At 51.7% G+C, this 24045-nt stretch overlaps 2 protein-coding genes across 2 annotated transcripts; both read left to right on the forward strand.

Moving 5' to 3' along the window:
* Positions 1–607: 607 nt before the first annotated feature.
* Positions 608–16433, forward strand: Abcb8 (ATP binding cassette subfamily B member 8). Its single transcript, XM_048440273.3, is given in 17 exon segments — positions 608–817; positions 5533–5845; positions 6187–6342; positions 6419–6513; positions 6639–6744; positions 7402–7563; positions 7685–7770; positions 7885–7982; positions 8919–9024; positions 12122–12155; positions 12308–12444; positions 12593–12687; positions 12881–13014; positions 13603–13750; positions 14962–15212; positions 15824–15910; positions 15912–16433. Coding segments are annotated over 17 exon segments (2157 nt in total). The 5' UTR covers positions 608–722; the 3' UTR covers positions 15966–16433.
* A 151-nt stretch (positions 16434–16584) lies between these two features.
* Positions 16585–23951, forward strand: Asic3 (acid sensing ion channel subunit 3). The gene is made up of 11 exons (XM_048440276.3): positions 16585–20431; positions 21518–21668; positions 21907–22034; positions 22193–22388; positions 22474–22530; positions 22634–22781; positions 23054–23145; positions 23224–23303; positions 23398–23469; positions 23600–23658; positions 23776–23951. Exons 1-11 carry the CDS (start codon positions 19538–19540, stop codon positions 23852–23854), a joined length of 1956 nt encoding a protein of 651 aa, XP_048296233.3. The 5' UTR covers positions 16585–19537; the 3' UTR covers positions 23855–23951.
* Positions 23952–24045: the final 94 nt, after the last annotated feature.

Consider the following 24045-nt stretch of genomic DNA (forward strand, 5'->3'; position numbering starts at 1 on the left):
GCCAGAGCTACGTAGCAGGATTCCGTTGGGGATCGTATAGGGGATAATTATAGCAATAATAAGTGCCCCACAGGTGCAAGCGCCTCTCGCTCTTGGGCTAGAACCTTAGGCCAGTGATTAAGACCCAAATCAGGAAGGAACCTGTGGGTTAGATCTTAGGTTGCACCTTGATAAGCTTCATAACCTCCATACTAATAATTCAAAATAATTGAGGGTCACTATCGGGACCAGTCGGGGCGTTTTCAATGCATGTGGCTCAAGTCTCCAAGAGTTGGAGACTAGAGTGAGTGGTGGCATGTCACGTGCATGTAGGTTTTTGTTTGTTTTAAACTTCCCCAGTCTATTTTCGCCCATTCCTCCCCCAAAACCAGCACATAACACTCTCTGAAGATGCCAGGGCACGTAGAGACTATCAGGAATATCCCTAGTGAAACGGCCTGAAGCCAGAAGCGTTCCCTCCCATAACGTGACTTCCCCTAACGTGAGAATGAACGTAGCACACCCTCCGACCGTCACCTGACCCTGGGGCACTGAACGAAAAGTACCGCCTCAGCCAACATTTTATCCAATCACAGCTTTGTGGCAAGTCTGATGAGTGTTTTCTCCAATCACCGCCGAGGTGCGAGGGGGTTGTCGGGATGGTGGCCGTAGCTAACATGGAGCCCTTGGTAGGATGAGAGTGAGATTGCCGTTGCCCATTGTTCCTGTCTTACTGCCTCATCATGTTGGTGCACTTATTTCGGGTCGGAATTCGGGGTGGTCCATTTCCAGGCTGGTCGCTACAATCCTTGCGCTTCCAGACATTCTCGGCCGCCAGGTAAAAGAATGAGGGTTACTTAAAATGCAGGCCATTGACCGGCCGGCATCGCGCGGTGCCCGCTGGGAGGTGTAGTTCTGGAGTCGCGCGGGGCCTTTTGGGAGCTGTAGGCTCTCGGCAGGAGTAGAATGTCTCTCCTCAGGGAATTGGCCTCAATTATTTACGGTGCAGTGTGGGTGCCAGCAGGAGGCTCCGCAGGTCTGCACCTACTAGCTAACAGGACACTTCTGACTCCGGGTCTGTGGCCACACCCAGGCACCACTGCCCATCAAGAGGCGCCTCTCGCAGCCGGCGTCCGCTTTCTGGTAATCCACCTGGAGATCTGGACGTATCTGTAATTGGTGTCCGTAGATATTTACTATTGATGTTGTTTCAGGATTAGCCGAAATAATTTTAAATGATGAAAAAAGATTCTTTAGCTCGCGAGATGGCTCAGCGGGCAAGGGCACTTGCACCAAACCTGAAGACCTGGGTTCGACCTGAGAACTCATATGATTGGAAAGCGCAACTCCCGGCAAATTGCCCTTTGACCTCCACGGCCCCAAACTCAATAAATAAACACATGCATTTAAATTTTTTTTAAGTAGTTCTTAGCTGGGCTTAGTGAAACTCTGTGAATTCAAGGCCAGCCTGATCTATAGAGAGCTACGTAGAAAAACATTCAGGCTGAAGCTGGAAGGCTGCTAGGAATTTGAAGCCAGCATGGATACAGAGTGAGTTGTGTGTCATTCTGGGCTATGGAGTGTACAAAATGAATCAAGAAGTGATTCTTAGAGCTGATGCATCAGGAATTGAGTCCGTCTGAACTGGGCCTAGTAGGAGCCTACAATCCTATTTTCTCAGGAGGCTGAGTCTAAATTCAATGTACAGTAGAATGTATATCATGCATTCTAAGTTCAAGGCCTAACTGGACAACTTTGTAAGATCCTGTGTCAAAATGAAGAGTAAAAAGGCCATTTGGATGTTTCAGTAGGTAAAGATGTGGTGCCAGCATGATCCCCTGAGTTTGTCGGTCCCTGGGACCCACATGTGGAAGCCCAGAACTGATTCCTGCAAGTGTCCTTTGATCTCCACTCACTCAGGCGCGCGCGCACACACACACACGCATACACACACTCACACACACTCACACAGACACTCATACACATACATACACACACACACATACATACACTTATACACATACATACTCACACACATACACACACAAATAAATAAAATGTAAAAATTAAAAAAATAAAGAGCAAAAAGAGGGCTGGGACCATGTTTAGTGGCAGAACATTTTCTTGTTATCCATGAACCATAGGCTCAATTCCTAGTACCCTGGGTGGAAAAACCTGAGCCATTCTTGGTAAGATTTAAAAAATAAAAACTCCAGCTGGGCGATGGTGGCACACTCCTTTAATCCCAGCACACTGGGGAAGCAGAGGCAGGTGGATCTCTGTGAATTTGAAGCCAGTCTGGTCTACAACAGCTAGTGCCAGGACAGGCTCCAAAGCTACACAGAAAAATCCTGTCTCGAAAAAAAATTTAAAAAAAAGAAAGACGGGCTGGAGAGATGGCTCAGAGGTTAAGAGCATTACCTGCTTTTCCAAAGGACCTGAGTTCAATTCCCAGCAACCACATGGTGGCTCACAACCATCTGTAATGGGATTTGGTGCCCTCTTCTGGCCTGCAGGCATACACATAGACAGAATATTATATTCATTATATATATGTATATGTATGTATATATGTATATATATGTATATATATATATATATATATATTAGAAAAAAACTCCAGCCTATACTCACTGGTCCAGAGGAAAAAATAAGTTGAAAACAAACAAGAATCCAGAGTCTAATTTTTTTCTTCTCCCCCCTCCCTGCTTTGTTTTGTTTTGTTTTTGTTTTTGAAGACAAAGTTTCACTATGCAGCTCTGGCTGGCCTGGGACCTGAACTCACAGAGACCCACCTGCCTCTGCCTCCTGAGTGCTGGGATTGTAGGGGTGCCCTGCTACCCAGAATCTAGAATTTAATTGTAAATATTCTATAAGAAGCAAGTGTTTCCCTAAGAGGTCCAGAGGAAGATTGCCAAGGGTGGGTGACCATGTGGAAAGCCCATCTGTTTGATGGAGGAAGGACGAGCCCCGAGCTAGAAGTGCTAGGCTGGAAGCTGTCCACCAATTGTTGGCGATCACAGTGCCTTCTTAGAGTCTTGGTCTGGAGGAGATGAGAGTAGCTGGAAAGTAGCCATGGTAAATTATTAATGCTTCGAAAACAGTCTTTAGGAAAGAATGAGGGTGTTGATAATATTTAAACCATAAAGAGACACAAGGTAAGGCCAAAAAAATGAATGCATTCATTTCAGTTCATGAAAGGAATTTAGCAGTCAGGATCATTTTGAAAGGAATATAGTAGAATCTGTCAGAATACGTGTTTCATAATTAAGGGAAGTATTTTGTGAAACCTTTCAACTTTGGCATCCACACATACACCCCCACACAGAGAGTGCTGGATTGTACTGGGGAATTGTGCTAAGTCACAATGTACGGTGCCAGTCACAGTGAATCTGTATGTTTACAAAACATTGAAGGTGTCAGGGCAGCCTCTGATGCAGCTCCCTGTGCATGGGGACCTGCACAGCCCCACAAACTTCTGCCCAACAGATATCTCATATCCCAGAGGTTTCCTGCGCTCTGGAAAATAAAATAAGACCTTGCCTCCTCAGGAAGATATTAGCTAATGGAAAAGTAGGCCAGTGGTGCAGAAAGAAAAGAAAGTGAGTTTTATCTAAAACTGAAGATAGATTGACTTCAGGGACAGTGGAAAAAAGGACAAACCAGGCAAGGTTAAGCACAGGCTTCCCTGAGAGTAAAGAAGGGAAATTTATAATAAGGAGGGTGTGGAAATACGAAAAGCCATGATACTAAAAACCATGCAAAGCCCCACTCTGGATTCTTACTTATTTTGAATTATGTTTATGTTAATTATCTTTATGTGTATGTGTGAGGGTTATGTGTACAATAGCACAGGTGTCAGAGGAGGCCAGAGAGATTGGATCCCCTCGAGCTGCAGTTATAACCGCCGTGAGCTTCCTGATAGGAGTGCTGGAATCAAACTCAGGTCCTCTATAAGAGCAGTAGGGAACTGTTAATGAGGTCTCACTTTGTTGCACCAGCTGGCCTTGAACTTGAAATCTTCCAGCCTCAGCCTCCCAAGTCTGGGATTTCAGAAATGCACGGCCACACCCCGCTTGTGTAGTCCTCCTCATTAGTCTGTTTAGAGCATTCCTCTGTGTGCTTTTGGCCAGATAACCTCTGCTCCAAACAGACTCCCTCTGCCCTGGCCTTCCCCTCCTGCTCTTCTCTGCTATGACTTCTAAAATACAAACCTGATTTCATTACTCCTTATCCTAAAAACCACAGACGGCCCTGAAGAGCCTGCACAGTGGTCTTCTCACATCCCAGTGCTTTGCCGAGACTGGGATGACTGCCCCTCCAGGGCACCTGCTTCCTCTCCCTCCCCATGTGCCCTGTCACAGCTACATTGTTGCTGAAACTCTTACTCTTACTTTGGAAGCTCCTGAGAGCATTCCATTGCCTCCCCTCCCCACTGTCCCCAGTCTGAACTTGTACCTTTTCTGATGCTTTTGTCAAACAAAGCGGCACCTACTGCTCTTTGACCTCTAGGCTTCTTCACCCCACCCTCGCCCCAACCAGCATGACCCCAGGAGAAGGAATTTGCTTTGCCCAACTTGGTCAGTTCCATACTCTATGACACACTAGGTTCACAGATGTTGTAAGCAGTTGAATCTACTTTTCCATTATGTCCGTGTAAGACCTGAAGGAAAGAAGGACTTGGCCATCTAAGAGGATACGATTAGTCCTTTGTGTTTTTCTGTGTCCTCTGGCAGCAGTGGAAGGGGAACATCTGACCCTCTGTCTTCATGCATCAGGCACTCAGGGCCTACCACACATAGCCTTGGCCATATCAAATGTAGGACAGTAGAATGAACTGTAGGATTCTGGAACCAGACAGCAAAGTTCCCTCTCGCCCATCTCATCCCTGGGGACAAATTGTACCACCTGTCTGTTGTTCTTACCAAGAGAGAATAAGGGCATCTTCTAGCGTCATGGAGGGGCTATGGACCATCAACTCACTATTTCTAGGTCATGGCTGCCATGTTGATTACCTTGCACATGTGCAGGGCCAGGCCCAAAGAAGCTTGCCCCTAGGATTCTCTCTGAGCCGGCCTCTAGGAAGCCTTGGTCTGTCCCTGCAAAGGAGGCCTGGGGCTGGCTGCCACTCCAAGTCTCTTCTCAGTCTGACAGGCTGGAGACCTGTGCTGACCAGGGTGCTGGAGGCTAAATGGGGGCCTTGCTGGCTGATGCTGGCTGATGCTGGCTGAAAGGCAATGCTAGGGGAAAGGCTCTCAAGAGTGTAGTCTGATAACATCGCATTCCTCACCTGTGCAAGTGTCTTACAAACCAAAGTTGCTTAAGACTGTCCTAAGACATTCATTCTAGGTGAGGTAGCACATACCTGTAGTCGTAGCTACTCAGGAAGGTCATTTGAGAGCAGAAGTTCAAGGCCAGGCTGGGGAATATTAGTAGATCTTATCTCAAGAGTAAAGTAAAATAAAAAAAAAAAAATGTCCCTAGGAGAGGCAGCAGATAAAATGCTGTTCCAGAAGGCTCACCACAGCTGTCGTTGCTTTTTCCTATCTACAGGTCTTCAGATGACCGATTCAGCTCACGCCTCCTCCAAGCAGTGGCCCAGCTCCGGTCACAGCTCCGGACTCATCTCCCTCAAGTCCCACCAGCTTCCCGACGGAGCCCCTCTGCCTGGTGTTGGGTTGGGGGAACCTTGGTGGTTCCTGCAGTGCTGTGGCAGCATCCCCGCCTCTGCCTTGTAGCACTGTGTGAAGCCGAAGGATCCCGTCCTGCCCAGCACACACCCAGTGCCCAGGAGCTGCGCTTTAACTGGAAGCTGTTCTGGCATTTCCTTCACCCCCACCTGCTGGCCCTGGGGGTAGCCATTGTGGTGAGACTTTCCCTGCCCTCTGTGCTCAAGCCAGGAAAGGCCTAGGCAGCTCCAAACCTGAGTTGCACAGGAACAGCGTTTCTGCCTTGTGGGAACAGCAAGGGCTGCCTGGGCTCTGGGCATCAGGATGGCCCATGCAGGGGGACTGAGTTTGTGGGATAAGAGAACTCAGGGGCTGGAGGCCTGGATTTCAACTCTCAGAGAGACGCTTCTGTGACCACATGAGCAGCCCCAGGGTGGACAAGGCTCAGTAAGGGGAAAGGAGAAGCCAAAGTCAGAACTGGGGAGGGGACAAAAATGGCCTCCTCTTCAAGTGTCTTTTCCCTCTGTCCCCATTCCAGCTGGCCTTGGGTGCGGCACTAGTGAATGTGCAGATCCCCCTGCTCCTGGGCCAGCTGGTGGAGATTGTGGCCAAGTACATGAGGGACCGTGTGGGGAGTTTCATGTCTGAGTCCCGTAGGCTCAGTACCCAGCTGCTCCTACTCTACGGTGTTCAGGTACAGTGGGGTAGGAGGGCCTGGGGCTCACAGCAGCCTTCCTGGGGCCTCCCTGAGTACCAGGCCTTTCTTACAGGGATTGATGACCTTCGGATACCTACTGCTGCTGTCCCACATTGGTGAGCGCATGGCCATGGACATGCGGAGAGCCCTTTTCAGCTCCCTGCTCCGGTACTGCCAGCTGTAGGGGGTGGGTCCAGGGTGACTGATGGCTCCCAGGAGGTCTCGGAGGGCCAGATCCTGAAGTAACATCTCCCTATCTTCCTCCTTCTACTACCGTCATGTTTTACTGCCAGGCAAGACATTGCTTTCTTTGATGCCAAAAAGACAGGGCAGCTAGTGAGCCGCTTGACTACCGACGTGCAAGAATTCAAGTCATCCTTCAAGCTTGTCATCTCCCAGGTCAGTGGGTCAGGCCCCTGTGCAAGGTCAGCAGCCAGACTTGCCTGCCCCAGCTCTGACAGCCTGAAGTTACGCTGGAACAAGGCAGTGCCCCTGCCCAGCTCTCTGTAGAATGAGGTTTACTACTGCCTGGGGAAAGTGCGAGATAAAGGGAACAGTGAATCTGGAGGATGGAGTCACAGGGCGGTGTCAAGGTCAGGACAGCCTGCTGCTCCACGCTCTGAAACCCTGGCTCCCCCAGAAAGCCATTTATAGGCAATTATGAACCACCCTGATAGGAGTAAACTCATTTGACCCAGCCTGACCCCTTTGTACCCTTTGCTAGTCAGCGTTGAATTCATGCATGACTCTGCCGCATACTGACAGCCCCTCCCTCACCTGGCTCCAGGTTTGACAGAACTCTGGCCCATGGCAGTCAGCATATCCCTGTGCAGCTTAGTGTGTCCACAACAGAAATAAGCAATGGATTTGTCTAGAGTCAAAGGAGTTTAGCCTGTGAACATTCTCACCCATCCCTTCCACAGCTTGTGATCAGGTCCTGGGTGGTCACCAGTGACTGCCCCAGGACCTCCAGAGCTGTACCCATCCCACTATCAGCAGAACACCCGCTACCTATGCTGATGCTCCAAAGCCTCCTGCCCTCCTCTCACTACCCAGGGACTGCGCAGTTGTACCCAAGTGATTGGTAGCCTGGTGTCCCTGTCTATGCTGTCCCCACGCCTCACGCTGCTGCTGGCTGTCGCCACGCCTGCCCTCATGGGAGTGGGCACCCTGATGGGCTCAGGGCTCCGAAAGTTGTCTCGCCAGTGTCAGGAGCAGGTACTGGAATTCTCGACATGTCCTCCTTGTTTCTTCCTAGCATCTCTGGCTCATTCTTCTTGACCCTCATTGCCCCTCTTCCTGTCTATAACCTACTCCCTGTTTCTCTGTCTCCATGCAGATTGCCAGGGCCACAGGCGTGGCAGACGAGGCCCTAGGCAATGTTCGGACTGTGCGGGCCTTTGCTATGGAGCAGAGGGAAGAGGAGTAAGTCCTGGGAAAGCAGAGTACAAAATGGGTCCGTCATTCTCACATACCCTCCCCTGCCCTGGCCCTCAGCCCAGATGCTTCCTGAGTGCCCAGCCTGGCCTTTCTTCCCAGACGCTATCAAACAGAGCTGGAGTCATGCCGCTGTAAGGCAGAAGAGCTGGGCAGGGGCATTGCCTTGTTCCAAGGGCTCTCCAACATCGCTTTTAACTGTGAGTGAATGAGGCCCTGCCTGGGAGGGGACGCGGGCATGGGCTAGGTGAGAGCAGAGATAGGCAGCAGTCTCCACCTGCCCGGATGTTTCTAACATATTGAGTACCTTCATTTGTGAGATGCTCCAGCTACCACCAACTGTAGGGAACTAGAGAGTGACATTCCTTCCTTAGCTTATGGAAGCTACAGGGCACCCTTAGGGAGTGTGTGTACTCTTGCCCGTCCCCACTCCTATTTATTTTTGTGCCACTAGGGTAGAATCAGGACCATAGCATTTTAGGAAAACTACTACTACTGATCTGTCTCTCCAACCCCTTTATAGTTTTTTTTTAAAGATTTTTATTTATTCATTATGTGTACAGTGTTCTGTCTGTATACCTACAGACCAAAAGAGGGCACCAGATCTCATTACAGATGGTTGTGAGCCACCGTGTGGTTGCTGGGAATTGAACTCAGGACCTAGGAAGAGCAATTAATGCTCTTAACTTCTGAGCCATCTCTCCAGCCCCTCATTTTTTTTAAAATTATGTGTACATGTGGGTATGTGTATGTGAGTGCAGGGCCCACAGAGGCCACCAGAGCTGAAGTTCCAGGCAGTTGTGAGCTGCCTGATGTGGCTGCTGGGAACTGAACTCAGGTCCTCAGCCTGAGCGATATGTGCCCTTAGTTGCTGCGCCATCTCCCCAGCCCTTCGCTAAGTTACCTAGGCTAACTTCAGACTTTTTCTATATCCCAGGCTGCCTTGAACTCGTGATCCTCCTGCCTTAGCCTCATGAATGTTACTAAATGTCACTAAACCTGGCCTGCTCATCTTGTTTTGCAAATAAGGAATTCAGGCCTAAAAGTCAGCTGGTGGCAGAGCAGGGATAAGACTCAGGACTCAATCCTCATCTCTAGCCACTTCCTGCCTCACTGCCTGGCCCCTTTCCATGTAGGTATGGTCTTGGGCACCCTGTTCATTGGGGGCTCCCTTGTGGCTGGACAGCAGCTGAGAGGGGGAGACCTCATGTCCTTCCTGGTGGCTTCCCAGACGGTCCAAAGGTGAGTGGGGATCATTCTCATCTCTCAGTAGTTCTGTCTTCATCTATCCCATCATGCCCCCCATTCAATCCTTCTATAACCCTGCTTACTAGGAGAAGAGGGGTGCCAGCACGCTTCGGGAAGGGGTTAGTGCATAACACTAACCAACACAGAGCAAGGAAGAGCCCCAAAACTTCCACCAGAGCCTTCTCTGGCTTCACTGAGCCTGTATTCAGGAATGCAGTTAGCATCATTAGCTTCCCAGACAACCCTCAAGTGTTCTTGAGAAACTTTCAAAAACCAAGTGAATTGTGGTGACACAGACAATGGAAAGTTTACCACCTCAGCCATCTTTAAGTATCCACTGTGGCAGCGTTGTGCATGTCCCAGTGTTCCAGCCACCACTAACACCCATCACCTGAACTTAGCTTCCCACAAAAGTGAGACTTCACTCCCTTTGAACACTAGCTTCCTACTTCTCCCCAGCTCTGGCACCCTTCTACCGTCTGCCTTCTGTGACCCTGGCCACACTAAAGAGCACACAGAAGAGCGGTCACACATCGCCACTCTCTTTGTGCCTGGCTGCTTTCACCCAGCACAGTGCTTTGGGGGTGAGGGTCCCCTCCATCTTGTGGCATGTGTCGGAACTGAGTATCCTGTAGATAGACCATCCTTGACAAGCTTTTTAAGGGCTGTCTTGACCTCAGACCGTTTCTCGGGATGAGACACAGACTCCCTACTGCACAAATGCTACTCGGGTAGCTTTCATTTCCTTGCTTAGTTGAGCCCCGTCTACCCTGTGCAGCAACCCGGAGCTCATCTGTCCCCTTGGGCATAAGGCAGCCTCAGTGGGCTCCCCTCATGGGCTTCTAATGTAATCCCCTTCTCTTTCTCAATGAAACTCACTTTCTGTTGTTTTCTACCTTGCTTTCCCTATATATAGCAAGTATAAACATATAAATATATATTATAAATAATTAAAGAGTGAGTATACTATAATAAATAATTAAGAGCAAAGACATGTTAGCACCATCCATGTCAAGAAGTGCCCCCTCGTCTCAAATTGATCATTCCCTACAAAGATAAAACTTTTGAGGAGGGAGTGAAACACGGTTTCTCTGTGTAGCTCTGGCTGTCCTAGAACTAACTCTGTAGACCAGGCTAGCCTCAAACTCACAGAGATCCGCCTGCTTCTGCCTCCCAAGTGCTGGGATTAAAGGCGTGCATCACCACTGCCCAGCTAGAGATGACACTCTGATCGCAGTGGAGCCCTGTCCCTACCCAGAGTCCTATCTTGCCATTGCTGTAACGCCACAGTTTCTTAGAGAATGGCTTAGTGTATGGTTGACAGTGCCCAGGGTGAGTATAATAGAACAGTCCCATCCCCACTGCAGCCAGAGGTCTGCAGAGTACACCTGGTTCCCAGCTGCATGAACATTGCCCCTGGTTCCGTTCCTGCTCCACACCAAGGACCTTCAGACCCTCTGGTCCCAGAAGCTTAATCTGTCCTCTGGCCCAGCAGCTGTTCCTTCCTGTCTTTGGGATCTAGGTACTCTGATTGCAGAAGAGGGGGAGATCACCATGTCCCCTCTGCTACCTTGATGACCTAATTCCCTCATCAGCCTGGACTCCAGCACCTCATGATCCTTCTCGTGCCGTGCACTCAGCCGAACTACTTGGCTCTACTCCCTGGGCACACACCTCCCACGTTCATGTTCTTACCTGCCTACTGTACTACTCAGCCCCTAAGCAGCACTGCGCTTGTAACTGCGGGGCAGCCCTGGGGGCAGCCTGCACCATCTCAGTCCCCGGTCAGATCGCCATCACCAGCCACCTGGAGGAATCCGCCTCCTTACGGAAGCTGTTGTCTTTCTTCCTGGCCCTTGCTGTGTATCCAAGGGTTCATATGCTGGGGCTGAGGTCCAAAGGGAGGAATGAGCAGGACAGAGCAGCCCCAACTAAGTGTTCCTTTTGGCAGAGAATGGATGGTCTCCTAGGGAACTTGTCCGGGCCGGTTCACTTCATCAGTCTGCAGCTGGTCCCATTGTGCCAGCTGTCAGAGCAAGGTCAGGGCACTCCCGTGAGTCATGTGTGTTTTGGATTTCAGTTGCGGTTCGCCCCTTTGCCAGGCTCTAATGGCTTCCAGGTCTCATGTGAGCTGGTCCCATCCACATCCACAGATAACTCACCCACCTAGCCCCGCCCTCCACAGCCTTCTGCTCCTGACAAGTGCCTATTTCCCTAAGCCTTCCATAACTGTTTCCTTGAGAACTTTAAGGTACTTACCCCAGCACTGGAACAAGTGAATTTGTCCCATAGCTTTCTGGGATGGCAGCCTTTTTCCTCAGAAGGGACCCCATTGCACACAGTGGCATATACAGTCATGGGTTGGCCAACCCACTGGGGACCGTGACTAAGGCTGTTGACTCATCTACCTCCTTAGCTCATAGTAGGCGACCAGCTCCAGCCCGAGCCCTGCCAAGACAAGGGAGGTGACCCACTGTCTAGACAGATAAACACATGCCATCTCCTACACATACCCAACTTTAGGGCAAACCCACAGTAAAATCTTTGTGGGGGAGTTTTGCTTTGGGGGCTCTCCAGGGCTTCCCCTTATAGCCCCGTCCCTATTTTCTTTGTTTCCTGAAAGGGCGTGACTCCTTCTCACCGTACTTTGAAAGTGAGTCCTTGCTTTCCCAGATATCTAGCATTAGATCTGTCCTTCCATTGTAGACCTACCCCTATCCCTGTGACCTCTGTCAAGGCATCTGCACAGTCATGTCAGGAAGAGGTCATGGGATCAGTTATACCCTTTCCGCTGGGCTGATGTGGACCAGCTTCACCCTGCATACTGAAGGCCTGGGAAGCATTTAGGCGTACCATTGAGTCCCAGGCATTTCCCACATTCACTACCTCCTGGAGCATCCTCCAGATCTTGACTTAGCCTGTAAGTGGAGAGGGGACAGAAGCTTAATGGTCTGGTGTTACAGGATCACAGGGCTCCTGTAGCCATAAGATATTGGGGGCTTTCTCTGCATTAGCCCTATGTCCTTGTCTCTCCTACCTTTTCCTTCCTCCTGCTCTTATTAACACCTCTTCCAACTCTCTCTCCTGACAGGTCTATGGCCAGTCTCTCTGTCCTGTTTGGTCAGGTAAGTGAGATTGTCCCAAGATGATGTGTGTCTGTGTGTCTGTGCTATGAGAGCTCTGGATAGATACACTGCAGCCCTATCCAGTACCAGAAGCCCCCTTCCATGGGAGCCCCAGTTTCTAATTTAAACCACAAACTAGATTCCCTCTGCAGGTGGTACGTGGACTGAGTGCAGGTGCCCGCGTCTTTGAGTACATGGCCCTGAGCCCCTGCATCCCATTGACAGGGGGCTACTGCATCCCCAGCAAGGACCTTCATGGCTCCATCACCTTCCAGAATGTCAGCTTCAGGTCAGCATTGGTGGGTGGACTGAGGATGAGACGAAGTCGGGAGGCATTCTAACGGAATACTCCTGTAAGCAAGGCCCTGTCGGGGGACTTAGAAGGACAGTAAAGTTCAGAAACCCAGTCTGACTGGGGCTCACTTGGCCTTCCACAGCTACCCCTGCCGCCCTGGCTTCGAGGTGCTCAAGGATTTCACCCTAACGCTGCCACCTGGCAAGATTGTGGCCCTTGTGGGCCAGTCTGGGGGAGGTAAGGAGAACCTCACCATCTCCTGTCCTCTGGTTTATTTTTTGGTAGCCACTTGGAACATGGCTGGTAGCAAACCCTCATTGGTTCCTGCTCCTACCTAGGATGGGTATCCTCCATGCCACAAGGGTCCCTCTTTGCTGGGAGAGTCTCCAAAACCCTCTCTTCCCACACCTCCAACTTCCCCTTCTTCCAGGAAAGACCACAGTGGCTTCCCTGCTGGAGCGCTTCTATGACCCCACAGCTGGCATGGTGATGCTGGATGGGCACGACCTGCGTACTCTCAACCCCTCCTGGCTCCGGGGCCAGGTCATCGGCTTCATCAGCCAGGTGAAGGGCAGAGGCTGGCAGAAGCTGAGCATCAAACCAGGGCCCCTTTTCTTTCTTCTCCACTATTCTCCCTGACCCTCTGAGGATGTCTGTGGCCTAAACGGTTCCCTGCCATTCTGTAGGTCCAAGATGTCCTCTCCCAGACAGCTGCAGCTCGATCCTCGTACTCCAGAGCATAGACACTGCAGTCCTAGGATCTGAGAGCAGTGGTCCTGAGACTGCCAGTGGCCACCACCCACCAAGCCCAACGAGGGGCCATTTTTTTCTTTGTGGGCTAGAGATAAAGCCAGCACACCACTATAGGAGGGACAACTATCCACATGGAGGAAGAGACTAAAACTCAAGTGGCCCGCTATCACTTTATAGGGCCTGTCCATCATAACCTTTGTGAGGGAGTCTGTGTCCCACTGATGAGCCACCCTGTCCTCACATGACTGGAGCCTGGCTTTGAACTTCAGACCCTCCCTGCAATTGGGGTTCTCTAAAATAGGTCCCTGGTGCTCATGGCAGTCCCCAGATTCTGAGACTGAACTCAGAGTATAGTCTGTAAATGCCATCTCTGTGTTCCCATGCCCCTCAACCTTGCAGGAGCCAGTCTTATTTGGAACAACCATCATGGAGAATATCCGATTTGGGAAAGTGGACGCTTCTGATGAAGAGGTGTATACAGCTGCAAGAGAAGCCAATGCCCACGAGTTCATCAGCAGCTTCCCTGATGGCTACAATACCGTGGTTGGTGGGTCCCTTGGTGGGAAGCTACTGGGTCATCAGGGCAGTGGTGAGGCTCAGGAGCCAGGGTTCTATGGGCAGTGAGCAACTCAGTGTGACTCTTAAGAGGGGCAGCTCAGAGATAGTCAAACCAGGAAATACCAGACCGTGGTTGAGGGGACAAAGGTGGCTCTATGGGGACAGAACTCCAACCCATGTGACTCAGGCATAACAGACTAGACAGGGCTCTGGTAGGAGACAGAGAATATAACAGTGGTAAATGGGAGAACAGTAAATGGGACTTGTATACTCTGGAGCCCTACCATAACCCAAGACAGGAAAGAGGACTCCTCTCAAAACTGTCCCTGTTCTTCTGGTCCCCAGAATACCCCGGGTCTCTTGCACTTCAGTGGCATCCCTCAGCACAACAGGCTGGCGTCTTGTGCAGGCCTTTCTCATTTCAGGGTACTCGACCATATAATAGCACACTAACTCGTTCACACCCTGAGCCTTGGATGTTCATCCCTACAGCTCTAATGTCCAACTCTGGGGCTGTGTGTATCATATAGAGAGTATGTGCTATCCAGCAGCTGAGTTATGGTACAGAATGTTCCAGTACTTCTCAAGGCTTCTCAGCTACTGACCTGGATCTTTCAGCCTGTGCCCATCTCTAGCAGTCCCTTCAGGTCCTAATGTCGCTGTGCTTACATGCTCAAGGCTCTGTGTTATTCTCGTGGGAGGGCCTTGTCATCTCTCCTGGTTGGCACTCCCTTGTGCTTTTAATTCCAGTGTTCCTTGTTATTGGGCTTCCAGGACTGTTCCCCTTACTGACCTGTGACCCTGCCATTCTTTTGCAGTCCCTTGAAGTTATTTGTGGCTCCCAGAATGTCACATCTGTCCTCTGTGGCTTCAGGTGCTTCTGTGTTTAGCATTTTTGCTGCACTGCTCATGCTTGGTTACCAATGGTCATACTACAGCTGAGGCTGGGTTCCCGGAAGATAGTTGTTGCTGTCGGCACCTGCTGCTCAGCTCAGAGACCCACCTAGGAAGGGGCACTCATGCATGTGCTTTGTGTGCATTATCATGCCGGAGCACTCAGACTGACAAGTGTGCACCTGGGGTAGGGATGGGGTCCTGAGAGGAGCCCCATAGAAGTTCCTAAGTATCCAGTGCCCAATGCCTACCACCGCCAAGTGTGGAGCTAAGGATCACTTCACATCCTGCCCCCTCTTTCCCTAGGTGAGCGGGGCACAACCTTGTCTGGTGGTCAGAAGCAGCGCCTAGCCATCGCACGAGCCCTCATCAAGCATCCCACTGTGTTGATCCTGGACGAGGCAACCAGTGCCCTAGACGCAGAGTCTGAAAGGGTAGTGCAGGAGGCACTGGACCGGGCCAGCGCTGGTCGCACCGTGTTAGTCATTGCCCACCGGCTCAGTACTGTTCGTGCGGCCCACTGCATCGTCGTCATGGCCAATGGCCAAGTCTGTGAGGTCAGTCGGGCTGGGAGTGGGCAGTGGCTCAGGTAGCATAGCTAAGCTATATGAGCACCTGGCTTGGCTCCAGGTGCTTGAGGTCATGTTCTGGGAACAACACCCCAACAGACCAAGGTCTTCCTGTCTGCAGATAAGCTCTGACCTCTGGGAGAGGTGAGCTGCAGGCTCCCAGGACCAGAGGATGTATATGGTATTGGTGAAGAAACTGAGGCAGAGTGCAGAGCTGGCCAGGGGCTCAGATATCACATCAGGGACTTTTTTGTTGGTGGTGGTGGTTTTTTTTTTTTTTTTTTTTTTTTTGAGAAACCTATTCAGCTTTTTCTGTGTAACCTTGGCAGTCCTGGAACTACCTCTGTAGACCAGGCTGGCCTTGAACTCATAGAGATCTGCCTGACATAGGAGGGATCAGACCTCTCAGTGTCCGCTGAGCAGGAAGTGGCCTTGACTAATCAAGCTATGTCCGAGGTGTTTCATTTAAAATGAGCCTGGAGTTGTCAAGTGTCTCTAAAAGGGACATTAGCTTAAGTGGCTGGGAGCCCAACAGGTGGTGGAGGCTGGGACTCGCTCTAAGTTTAGCTTGGTTGAAATGACACTCCTTCTGTCTCCAGGCCGGGACCCACGAAGAACTCCTTAAAAAGGGCGGGCTGTATGCAGAGCTTATCCGGAGACAAGCCCTGGATGCTCCACTGACCTCAGGCCCCACCTGCAGAGAAGCCTGAAGACCCCAGGAGCCCCCAGTGGAAAGCCTGAGAGACCCCCTGGGGTCAGGTCACTGCTGAGAATGAGAACCATCTGGGGCTGGAGCTCTGCTGGGGACAGAGCTCTTACAGGGCCAGTGTGGGGTGTAGCCTGCTCTCCTGCTCCCTTAAAGTATCTGGGCCTAGCAGCTGCGGTGGGAAGGTGACTTTCCTCCCACCTGTCCTGGCTCAGCTCTGTGATTACTGTGATGTACATGGTGAGGCAGTCCCTGAGGCACCTCTGCTTGACTCTTTCCCTCTGCCCCAGTCCTGCCCAGCACTCTAAGGTTATTCAGGCCCTCACTGCGGGGACTGAAAATTCATGGTCTGGCCAGGCCTGGTAGAATGGGTTGTAATTCAGGCTCTTGGGAGACTAAAGTAGGAGGCTCGAGGGGTTCAAGGCCATCCAGGCTATATAGTGAGATCCTGTCTCAAATAAATCCTAAATAGGTAAATATAATAAAAGACAATTTTAAAAGAGGCTAAGGCTGTAGCTCAGTAGCAGAATGCCTGACATATATGTGGGCCTAGATTTGAGCCTTAGCACTGCAAATAAAATAATAAAATCCAGGGTTGGGAGTAACCCGGGACCTCAGACCTAGGCTCCACCTCACCCTAGTAGGACCATGCATCCCTAGCCTTACCCTTGCATCCCCCACAAAACCACAGCCATAGTCTCTGGCAGGATGAAGTGGTAGCAGTCTATTATACAAGAAGCAACCAGCCTGTCTGGCTGTTCGCTGTGTGCTTCATATCTGACCTGGTGAGACTATAAAATCAAAGAAGCATTAAAGAGACTGAGACTGGGCCATGTGCCCAGATACAGGCATGGTGGTCCATACCTGTAATCCCAGCAGATGAGAGGTGGGGCGGGGTGATCAGTCTGAGATCATCTTTGGCTACCTAGAGTTTGGGGCTAGCATGGCTTTTGTGAGAGCCTGCCCCAAAGATGGAAGGCACAGCTAATACACAAGGCAATATGAGGTTCATATGAGTAACCATAAGGATCATGGAAGTGGTGGGATGGTGGCCTCACCTTGAAAGGGAATAAGCAGACAGCCTGAATGACATGAGCATGTGGCCCCAAAGCTGTAACTGAGGCAAGTTGGGGCTTCTCAGGTGTCCAGGGAAGCATGCAAAGGACCCTTAGATGGCACTGGTGCTCCTAGAGCTGCCAGTGCATTCATACACTTAACTTACTCCCAGGGTGATGGCCTCTAGCCTTGGTACTGTAGGTCACTTCCCACTGAGAATCCATCCCCGGCCAACCACATCCAGGTTGTAGGACTCTGCAGGTCAGCAAACCAGGGCAAGGGAAAGGTGCTGCAACTTTATGGTCGGACAAACATTTTATACTTTTCATGTGTCAAAGGATGATCGTCTTTCAGGAGCAATGGGCACAGACTGCAGAAACTGCTGCTGCTGGAAGCCAGTATAGAGGCTCAAGTGAATGCAGGAACTGAGGTGGGACTTGTGGTTAGGACCATATACTGCTGTGAGGACAAGGAACCCAAGATCCCTAGTCCATAGTGCCCTGGTTCAGTATCTGCAGTGACAGTCCTAGAAGCTGAGTTTTGGGTGGCTTCAGTTGCCTGGTCACCACCGTGCCCCACACCCTTGCCAAGTGCAGCTTAGAGAAAGGCCTCTGCTTTCCATAGGAATTCCCCCATCTGGCCCTACCCTTGGTCCAGTTGGGATATAAAATCTCCCTCACAGAGCAGCCTGACAGCCAAGTGGCTCAGCGTCATGCACAGTCACCTGGCTGGCAGTGTACACATCACTTAGTGTGATTCTAAGCCCCCTGACAGCCACAGGATTTCTACTCACCAGTGAATGGGACCCTATGACCAATGACTGGTGACCCTACCCTATCACCCTGGCTTGACTCTGCCAGTCCCTCAGTAGAGAACAGCAGATTAACTGGGCTTCCTCTCGAAATACATTTCCAAGAGTTAAGGGGGGGCATTTTGTAACAAGGTCCTTAAAAGCCACAGTGCAGTGGTCCCAGAAAGCAGTCAAACCTGTGTCCCAAGCCATTATAGTCACCTATCTTTCGTAAGATGTTACTTGCCTAGCCTATGCCACTAAACCTGGGACAGTTTCTGAGACTGTGAGCCATGAGTGCTTGCTAGAAGGACCAAAGTCAGAGGCACCACACTGCGTGGTTGGTGGAACTACATCCCCACCACTCAAGGCCAGAAGCTACCAGAATGAACCTGGTCTCCAGTGCTTTTCAAAGACACAAAATACAAATATAATTCTGGGGCCAATGAGAAACACCTGCCACCAAACCCCAAACCGAAGGACCTGAGTTCAATCCCCCAAGACTCATGGATGAGCACACCCACAAGTTTTCTTCTAACCTCCACACACATTGTGACACCCCCAATCAATAATAAATGAAACATTAGAAGAAAGTGTATGTAAATAGTGGATACTCGCAGATACATGAAGGTATAGCGTTCACCCAGTACAGACCTTGCGGTCCCTGTGCAGATGCCCTTGGGCTACTGGCACTGAGCTAGTGCCAGTCCTCCAGCTCCGCGAGTGTACACACCCCACCCCTGCAGCTCTACCCTTCATCTTCTCTTCTGAATTCCTGGAAGTAGCTCCACGGCTTGGATCACATGCTGCCTTTGCCCCGTGGCAGGGCGCAGGGAAACTAGGGCCTGGAATGCCCTCCAGGCGTTCTCCCTGCTCAAGACTAAACGGAGAACAAAATGGCATAACTGCTATTGGGGTTGGGGTAGCGGATCTGGTCACGGCTATCAAATTATAAGGCAGTGGTCAAAACGCAGAAACTCAGGGAGTTTATGACTGATCGCAAAGCTGATATTGAAAGGCTGGAATCCTCAGTGGCCATCAGAGGAGACAGAAGACATCACCTCTACATGATGGTGTTTCACCACCTTCAGAAATGAGAAAGCTTCCCAGGTGCCAGAGGTCATGGTCCTAGAATATGTTAATCAAGAGAGGAAGGTGTCAAGTCACACAGTACCCTGGCTATTTTGCGGGCTAGCAGGAGAGTCCATAGTCATTGCGGAGGAATATAGCCTCACAAACAGGAGGGCGGGAGAATGAGGAGGTGGGGTCTGGGTCACCAGGTAGAGAGGGACACTCAAGCACAGAAAGCCATTGGATATGGAATTTGAAGAGGGCCTGGTCATGCAGGATGCTGGGGGCATAGGAAAAGAAGATCTGCTTGTGCCAAACCTCCCACCACTCTCCAGCTTGGTCAAGAGCCAGGTCCACTCTGCGAAAGAACAAATGTTTATGCCAGGTGAGTTCATGGAAGGGCAGGAAAGGCAAAAGGAGAGAGGGGCTGAACCAAGAATCAGCAGCTAACCCTCTGGTCTGGCATTCAGGGGCTGGGACTGGGAGCCTGACGGGCCCCAAAGGCATCCCCCAACCCCAATACATGTTTGGGTTTCCTTCAAGCCCTACCCAGCATTGCTGCGGTTTCCTCCTGGCGCCTCTGGTCTCTAACAGCGGTGACTCCCCCCACGCTGCACTAATGGCTCAGCCTGGGGCCCCAGGGACCTTTCCTACCCCTCAGACTGCTCTGCTGGCCCCCCAGCCCCCCTCATGCTGAAACCTAATCCTCTGCAGCAGCTTCAGCTCAGTCCTGCTCTCCAGTCCCTGCCTGCCACTACCTCCTGCGCCCTACCTGGTCCTTACTGCAGAGCCCCAGCTCCAAGGAGCCAACGCCTGTTCTGGGGAAAGCAGAGCTGGACCGAAATTCATCTCATCCAGTCCTACCAGGCCAGTACCTCTCAGTCTTGGCTCCTCCCTTCTCTACCCTCTTTTCTACCTTCTCCTTTGCTCTTCTCCCTATTCCTCGCTGAGCCACTTAACTCCCTCGCCAACTCCCCAACTGTCCAGCCTCTGTCACTCTTTGGAGTCCCTGTACCCAGTCATCAGTCCCTTCCCTGGACTATAGCCATGAAACCCCCCTCAGGACTGGAGGAGGCCCAGCGGCGCCAGGCCTCGGACATCCGGGTGTTCGCCAGCAGCTGCACAATGCATGGTCTGGGCCACGTCTTTGGCCCGGGAGGCCTGACCCTGCGCCGTGGGCTTTGGGCCACAGCTGTGCTTCTGTCGCTGGCGGCCTTCCTCTACCAGGTGGCCGAGCGAGTGCGCTACTACGGGGAGTTCCACCATAAAACCACCCTAGATGAGCGGGAAAGCCACCAGCTCACCTTCCCAGCGGTCACTCTGTGTAATATCAATCCATTGCGCCGCTCCCGCCTCACACCCAATGACTTGCATTGGGCTGGAACAGCATTGCTGGGCCTGGACCCTGCTGAACATGCTGCCTACCTTCGTGCCCTGGGCCAGGGCCCTGCACCGCCTGGCTTCATGCCCAGTCCCACCTTCGACATGGCACAACTTTACGCCAGAGCCGGCCACTCCCTCGAGGACATGCTGCTGGACTGCCGCTACCGTGGCCAGCCCTGTGGGCCTGAGAACTTCACAGTGGTAAGCCAACTGCCCTGAGACCATGTCTATAACCCTTGGCCTTGTTAGCCCAAGATTCCCCCAAAACAGGGAACCTTAACACCCCTTGTCTGTATATTCCTTCCTGCCTGCCTGCCAGCCACAGGCTCTCCACCCACCAAGCCATTAAGTTTAGTCTAGGAAGTGGCTTCTGGGTGTTCTCTCTAGCTCACAATTAGACATTTGTGCACCTGGCTATGCCTCTCGGCAAGGACACTGACCCAAGCAGGCTGCAGGGCCAAGGGCCAGCTGGTCGAGACACTACTCCTAGGGTAAAATTCAATACCCTGGGACTATTCTGGGGCAGAAGACCCCTCTCTACTAGGAGAGGACTTTTTTCTGTCTCATCCAAATTTTGTCACCCCAAAGGAGGACAATAATAGATCCATTTCCTTTTATTCCAATTACTCCTGTAGGCTGCACCCAGGACTTTGGTGAGAGGTAGAGGAGCTGGAGTGAGTAGGGAGGTTCCCTACTCCATATATCTATATATGAGGCTAAGGGCACTGAGATGTGGGCTTCAGAGTTCTTTCAAGGAGAGTGGGAGACTGCGTGAGACTTGGTATCAGAATGTCCACAGCATAAAACAAGTACAGTAGTGCACACCTTTAATCCCAAAGCCTGGGAAGCAGAGGCAGGAGGAGCCCTGTGAGTTACAGGGAGCTTCATCTGCACAGTAGAGAGAAAGTGTTTCAGAAAAAGAAAGGAAGAAAGAGTCTTAGGACAGGGTGGAAGTTCAGCTAGATCACCTAGATTTAGTAACCTAGGTCCAGTCCCCCCACCACCACCAAGTACTTAAGTAACACATTGAGGGGGTAATCCATCCAAGGATTTGTATAGTGATTCATACCTATAATCCCAGCACTTGGTATTTGGAGGCAGGAGAACCAGAAATTGGAGGGCATCTCAGCTACATAGCAAGCACCAGACAAGCCCAGGCTACATGCCCCACCCACCCCCAAAAGAAAAAAGCCCCAACTGGCAAAAACAAAGAGAAGGGGTCAAGGAGGGGAGTGCTCCCATGCCCAAGGGCTTGCTTAAGAGAGGGACTATCCTTTCTGTCCCCAGATCTTCACTCGCATGGGGCAGTGCTACACCTTCAACTCTGGTGCCCACGGGGCAGAGCTGCTCACCACCCCAAAAGGTGGTGCTGGCAATGGGCTGGAGATTATGTTGGATGTACAGCAGGAGGAGTACCTGCCCATCTGGAAGGACATGGGTGAGGAGCACAGGGTCATCTGCCTGTGAGGAGGGATGAGGGCGGAGGCATGCATGAGGCTGGGAAATCACAGAGACCATGGGAAGGAGAGGAGGCAGGTGTGTAGGGAGGAGTTTCAAAGCGCATCTTCTTGTGAGAAGAGGCCGGGCTGGCTTTTCCAAATCCTGAGGAGAGGAACTGCCAAGGGATTCTCTCCTGGGAGTGGAGTGTCTGGGGCCTTAAAGGCCCCTCCCTGCAGAAGAGACCCCGTTTGAGGTGGGGATCCGAGTACAGATCCACAGCCAGGAGGAGCCCCCTGCCATTGACCAGCTGGGCTTCGGGGCAGCCCCAGGCCACCAGACTTTTGTATCCTGCCAGCAGCAGCAAGTATGTTGGTTCAATTGTCTGTGCCTCCCACTTGCCCCAAACTCCTACCCACCTCAGAAAACCCTCAGACCCCAAGCCACAATGCCTCAGTTTGTTTCTGGGGCCCTCACCCCACAAACCTCTATTAATACAGTCTCCTTAACCTTGTCCCTCCACAGCTGAGCTTCCTGCCACCACCCTGGGGTGACTGCAATACTGCATCTGTGGACCCTGACTTTGATCCAGAGCCCTCTGATTCCCTGGGTTCCCCTAACCCCAGCCCCAGCCCTCCTTATAGTTTAATAGGGTGTCGCCTGGCCTGTGAGACCCGCTATGTGGCTCGGAAGTGTGGATGTCGAATGATGCATATGCCTGGTAAGAAGCTGGGGTCTGTTGGGAGTAAGGAATGGGGGTACCCTAGGGGGCGCTCTTGGGCTCCGTTCTCCTCGTCCTATCCTAGGAAACTCACCAGTGTGCAGCCCCCAGCAGTACAAGGACTGTGCCAGCCCAGCTCTGGGTAAGGGCACAACTCTTCAGCCTCCCTGTCCCCATTCACTCGGCTGTTGATCTGAATCCTCTTGCTGAGTGGTTCTGATCCTTGCTTTGGGCCCTGCCTGCAGACGCCATGTTGCGAAAGGACACGTGTGTCTGTCCCAGCCCGTGCGCCACTACGCGCTACGCCAAGGAGCTCTCCATGGTGCGGATTCCCAGCCGCGCTTCAGCTCGCTATCTGGCCCAGAAATACAACCGCAGCGAAACCTACATCGCGTGAGCAAGGGATGGTAGCAAAGCTGGAGGCACAGTGCCTGAGGCAAGGGATTCCTAGCAGGGAACAGGACCGTAGCCCTTCTGCACACAGCCCAGGCTGGATTCATCTCCACATCATAACCGGTTCTGGGACTTTGGGCAAACTACTTAAACTTCCTGACTTGGGGGATGAGAATAACCCAAGGTTCTCCAAACTGGCCAGTGCATCCACACCTACTTCCACCTGGCACCAGGTGGTGTACAGCAAGCAATTCAGGCTTCTTTTCCTCCAGGGAGAACGTATTGGTTCTGGACATCTTCTTCGAGGCCCTCAACTATGAGGCAGTGGAGCAGAAGGTGGCCTATGAGGTGTCGGAGTTGCTGGGTGTGTATGGAGTACCTGGGTCTGCAGAGGTTTGGATAGGACAGGTGATTGTGAGCTGACAGCACTCTGCCTCCACAGGAGACATTGGGGGACAGATGGGACTATTTATTGGAGCCAGCCTGCTTACCATCCTTGAGATCCTCGACTACCTCTGTGAGGTGGGACAGAACCCCAGATGCGATGGGGAGGAATCAGGCCTCAAGTGTCCAGGGAGGTGTATGTTGGCCACCTATTCCTATCACTTGCCCCCAGGTTTTCCAAGACAGAGTCCTGGGGTATTTCTGGAACAGAAGGAGCTCTCAAAGGCGCTCTAGCAGTACCCTGGTAACAGTCCTCTCACCCTCCCCCACCCCTAGCATCATAGGCCTCACCCCAGACCTTAAACATTTGGTCCAGGAGCTATCATGTGCAGCCATCTTGGCTGATCTCCACCTGACTCTCCCTTTTCCTACAGCTTCAGGAAGGGTTGAATAGCCATCGAACACACGGTCCCCACCTCAGCCTGGGCCCCAGGTAATATAAGACATGCCCCATAAGGTCAAGGGACAAGACAGGTCAAGAGGAGGAAATTCAGGTCTAGGGCAGAATAGGTGGAGGGGTCCAGCTCAGTGCTGTGGCTTGTCCCACCAGGCCTCCTACCCCTCCGTGTGCTGTCACCAAGACACTCTCTGCCTCTCACCGTACCTGTTACCTCGTCACAAGGCTCTAGACCAGCTGTGAGCACCTGGCTGCACCGTGACATCCTGGACATGTCTGGCCTGTACATCTTTGCCATCTTCATGCTAATAAAGCTCTAGTGCATGTGCCTCAAGTGTTTGCCTTACAGATCAGACACTAGCAGAGTCAGTGCCAGCCTCCCCACTTCTGTCCACTATCCAGTTGGGACCCGCGTCCCAGTTA

Source organism: Myodes glareolus, chromosome 6 (assembly GCF_982192425.1).
Source record: "Myodes glareolus chromosome 6, mMyoGla1.1, whole genome shotgun sequence".
Taxonomy (NCBI): Eukaryota; Metazoa; Chordata; class Mammalia; order Rodentia; family Cricetidae; genus Myodes; species Myodes glareolus.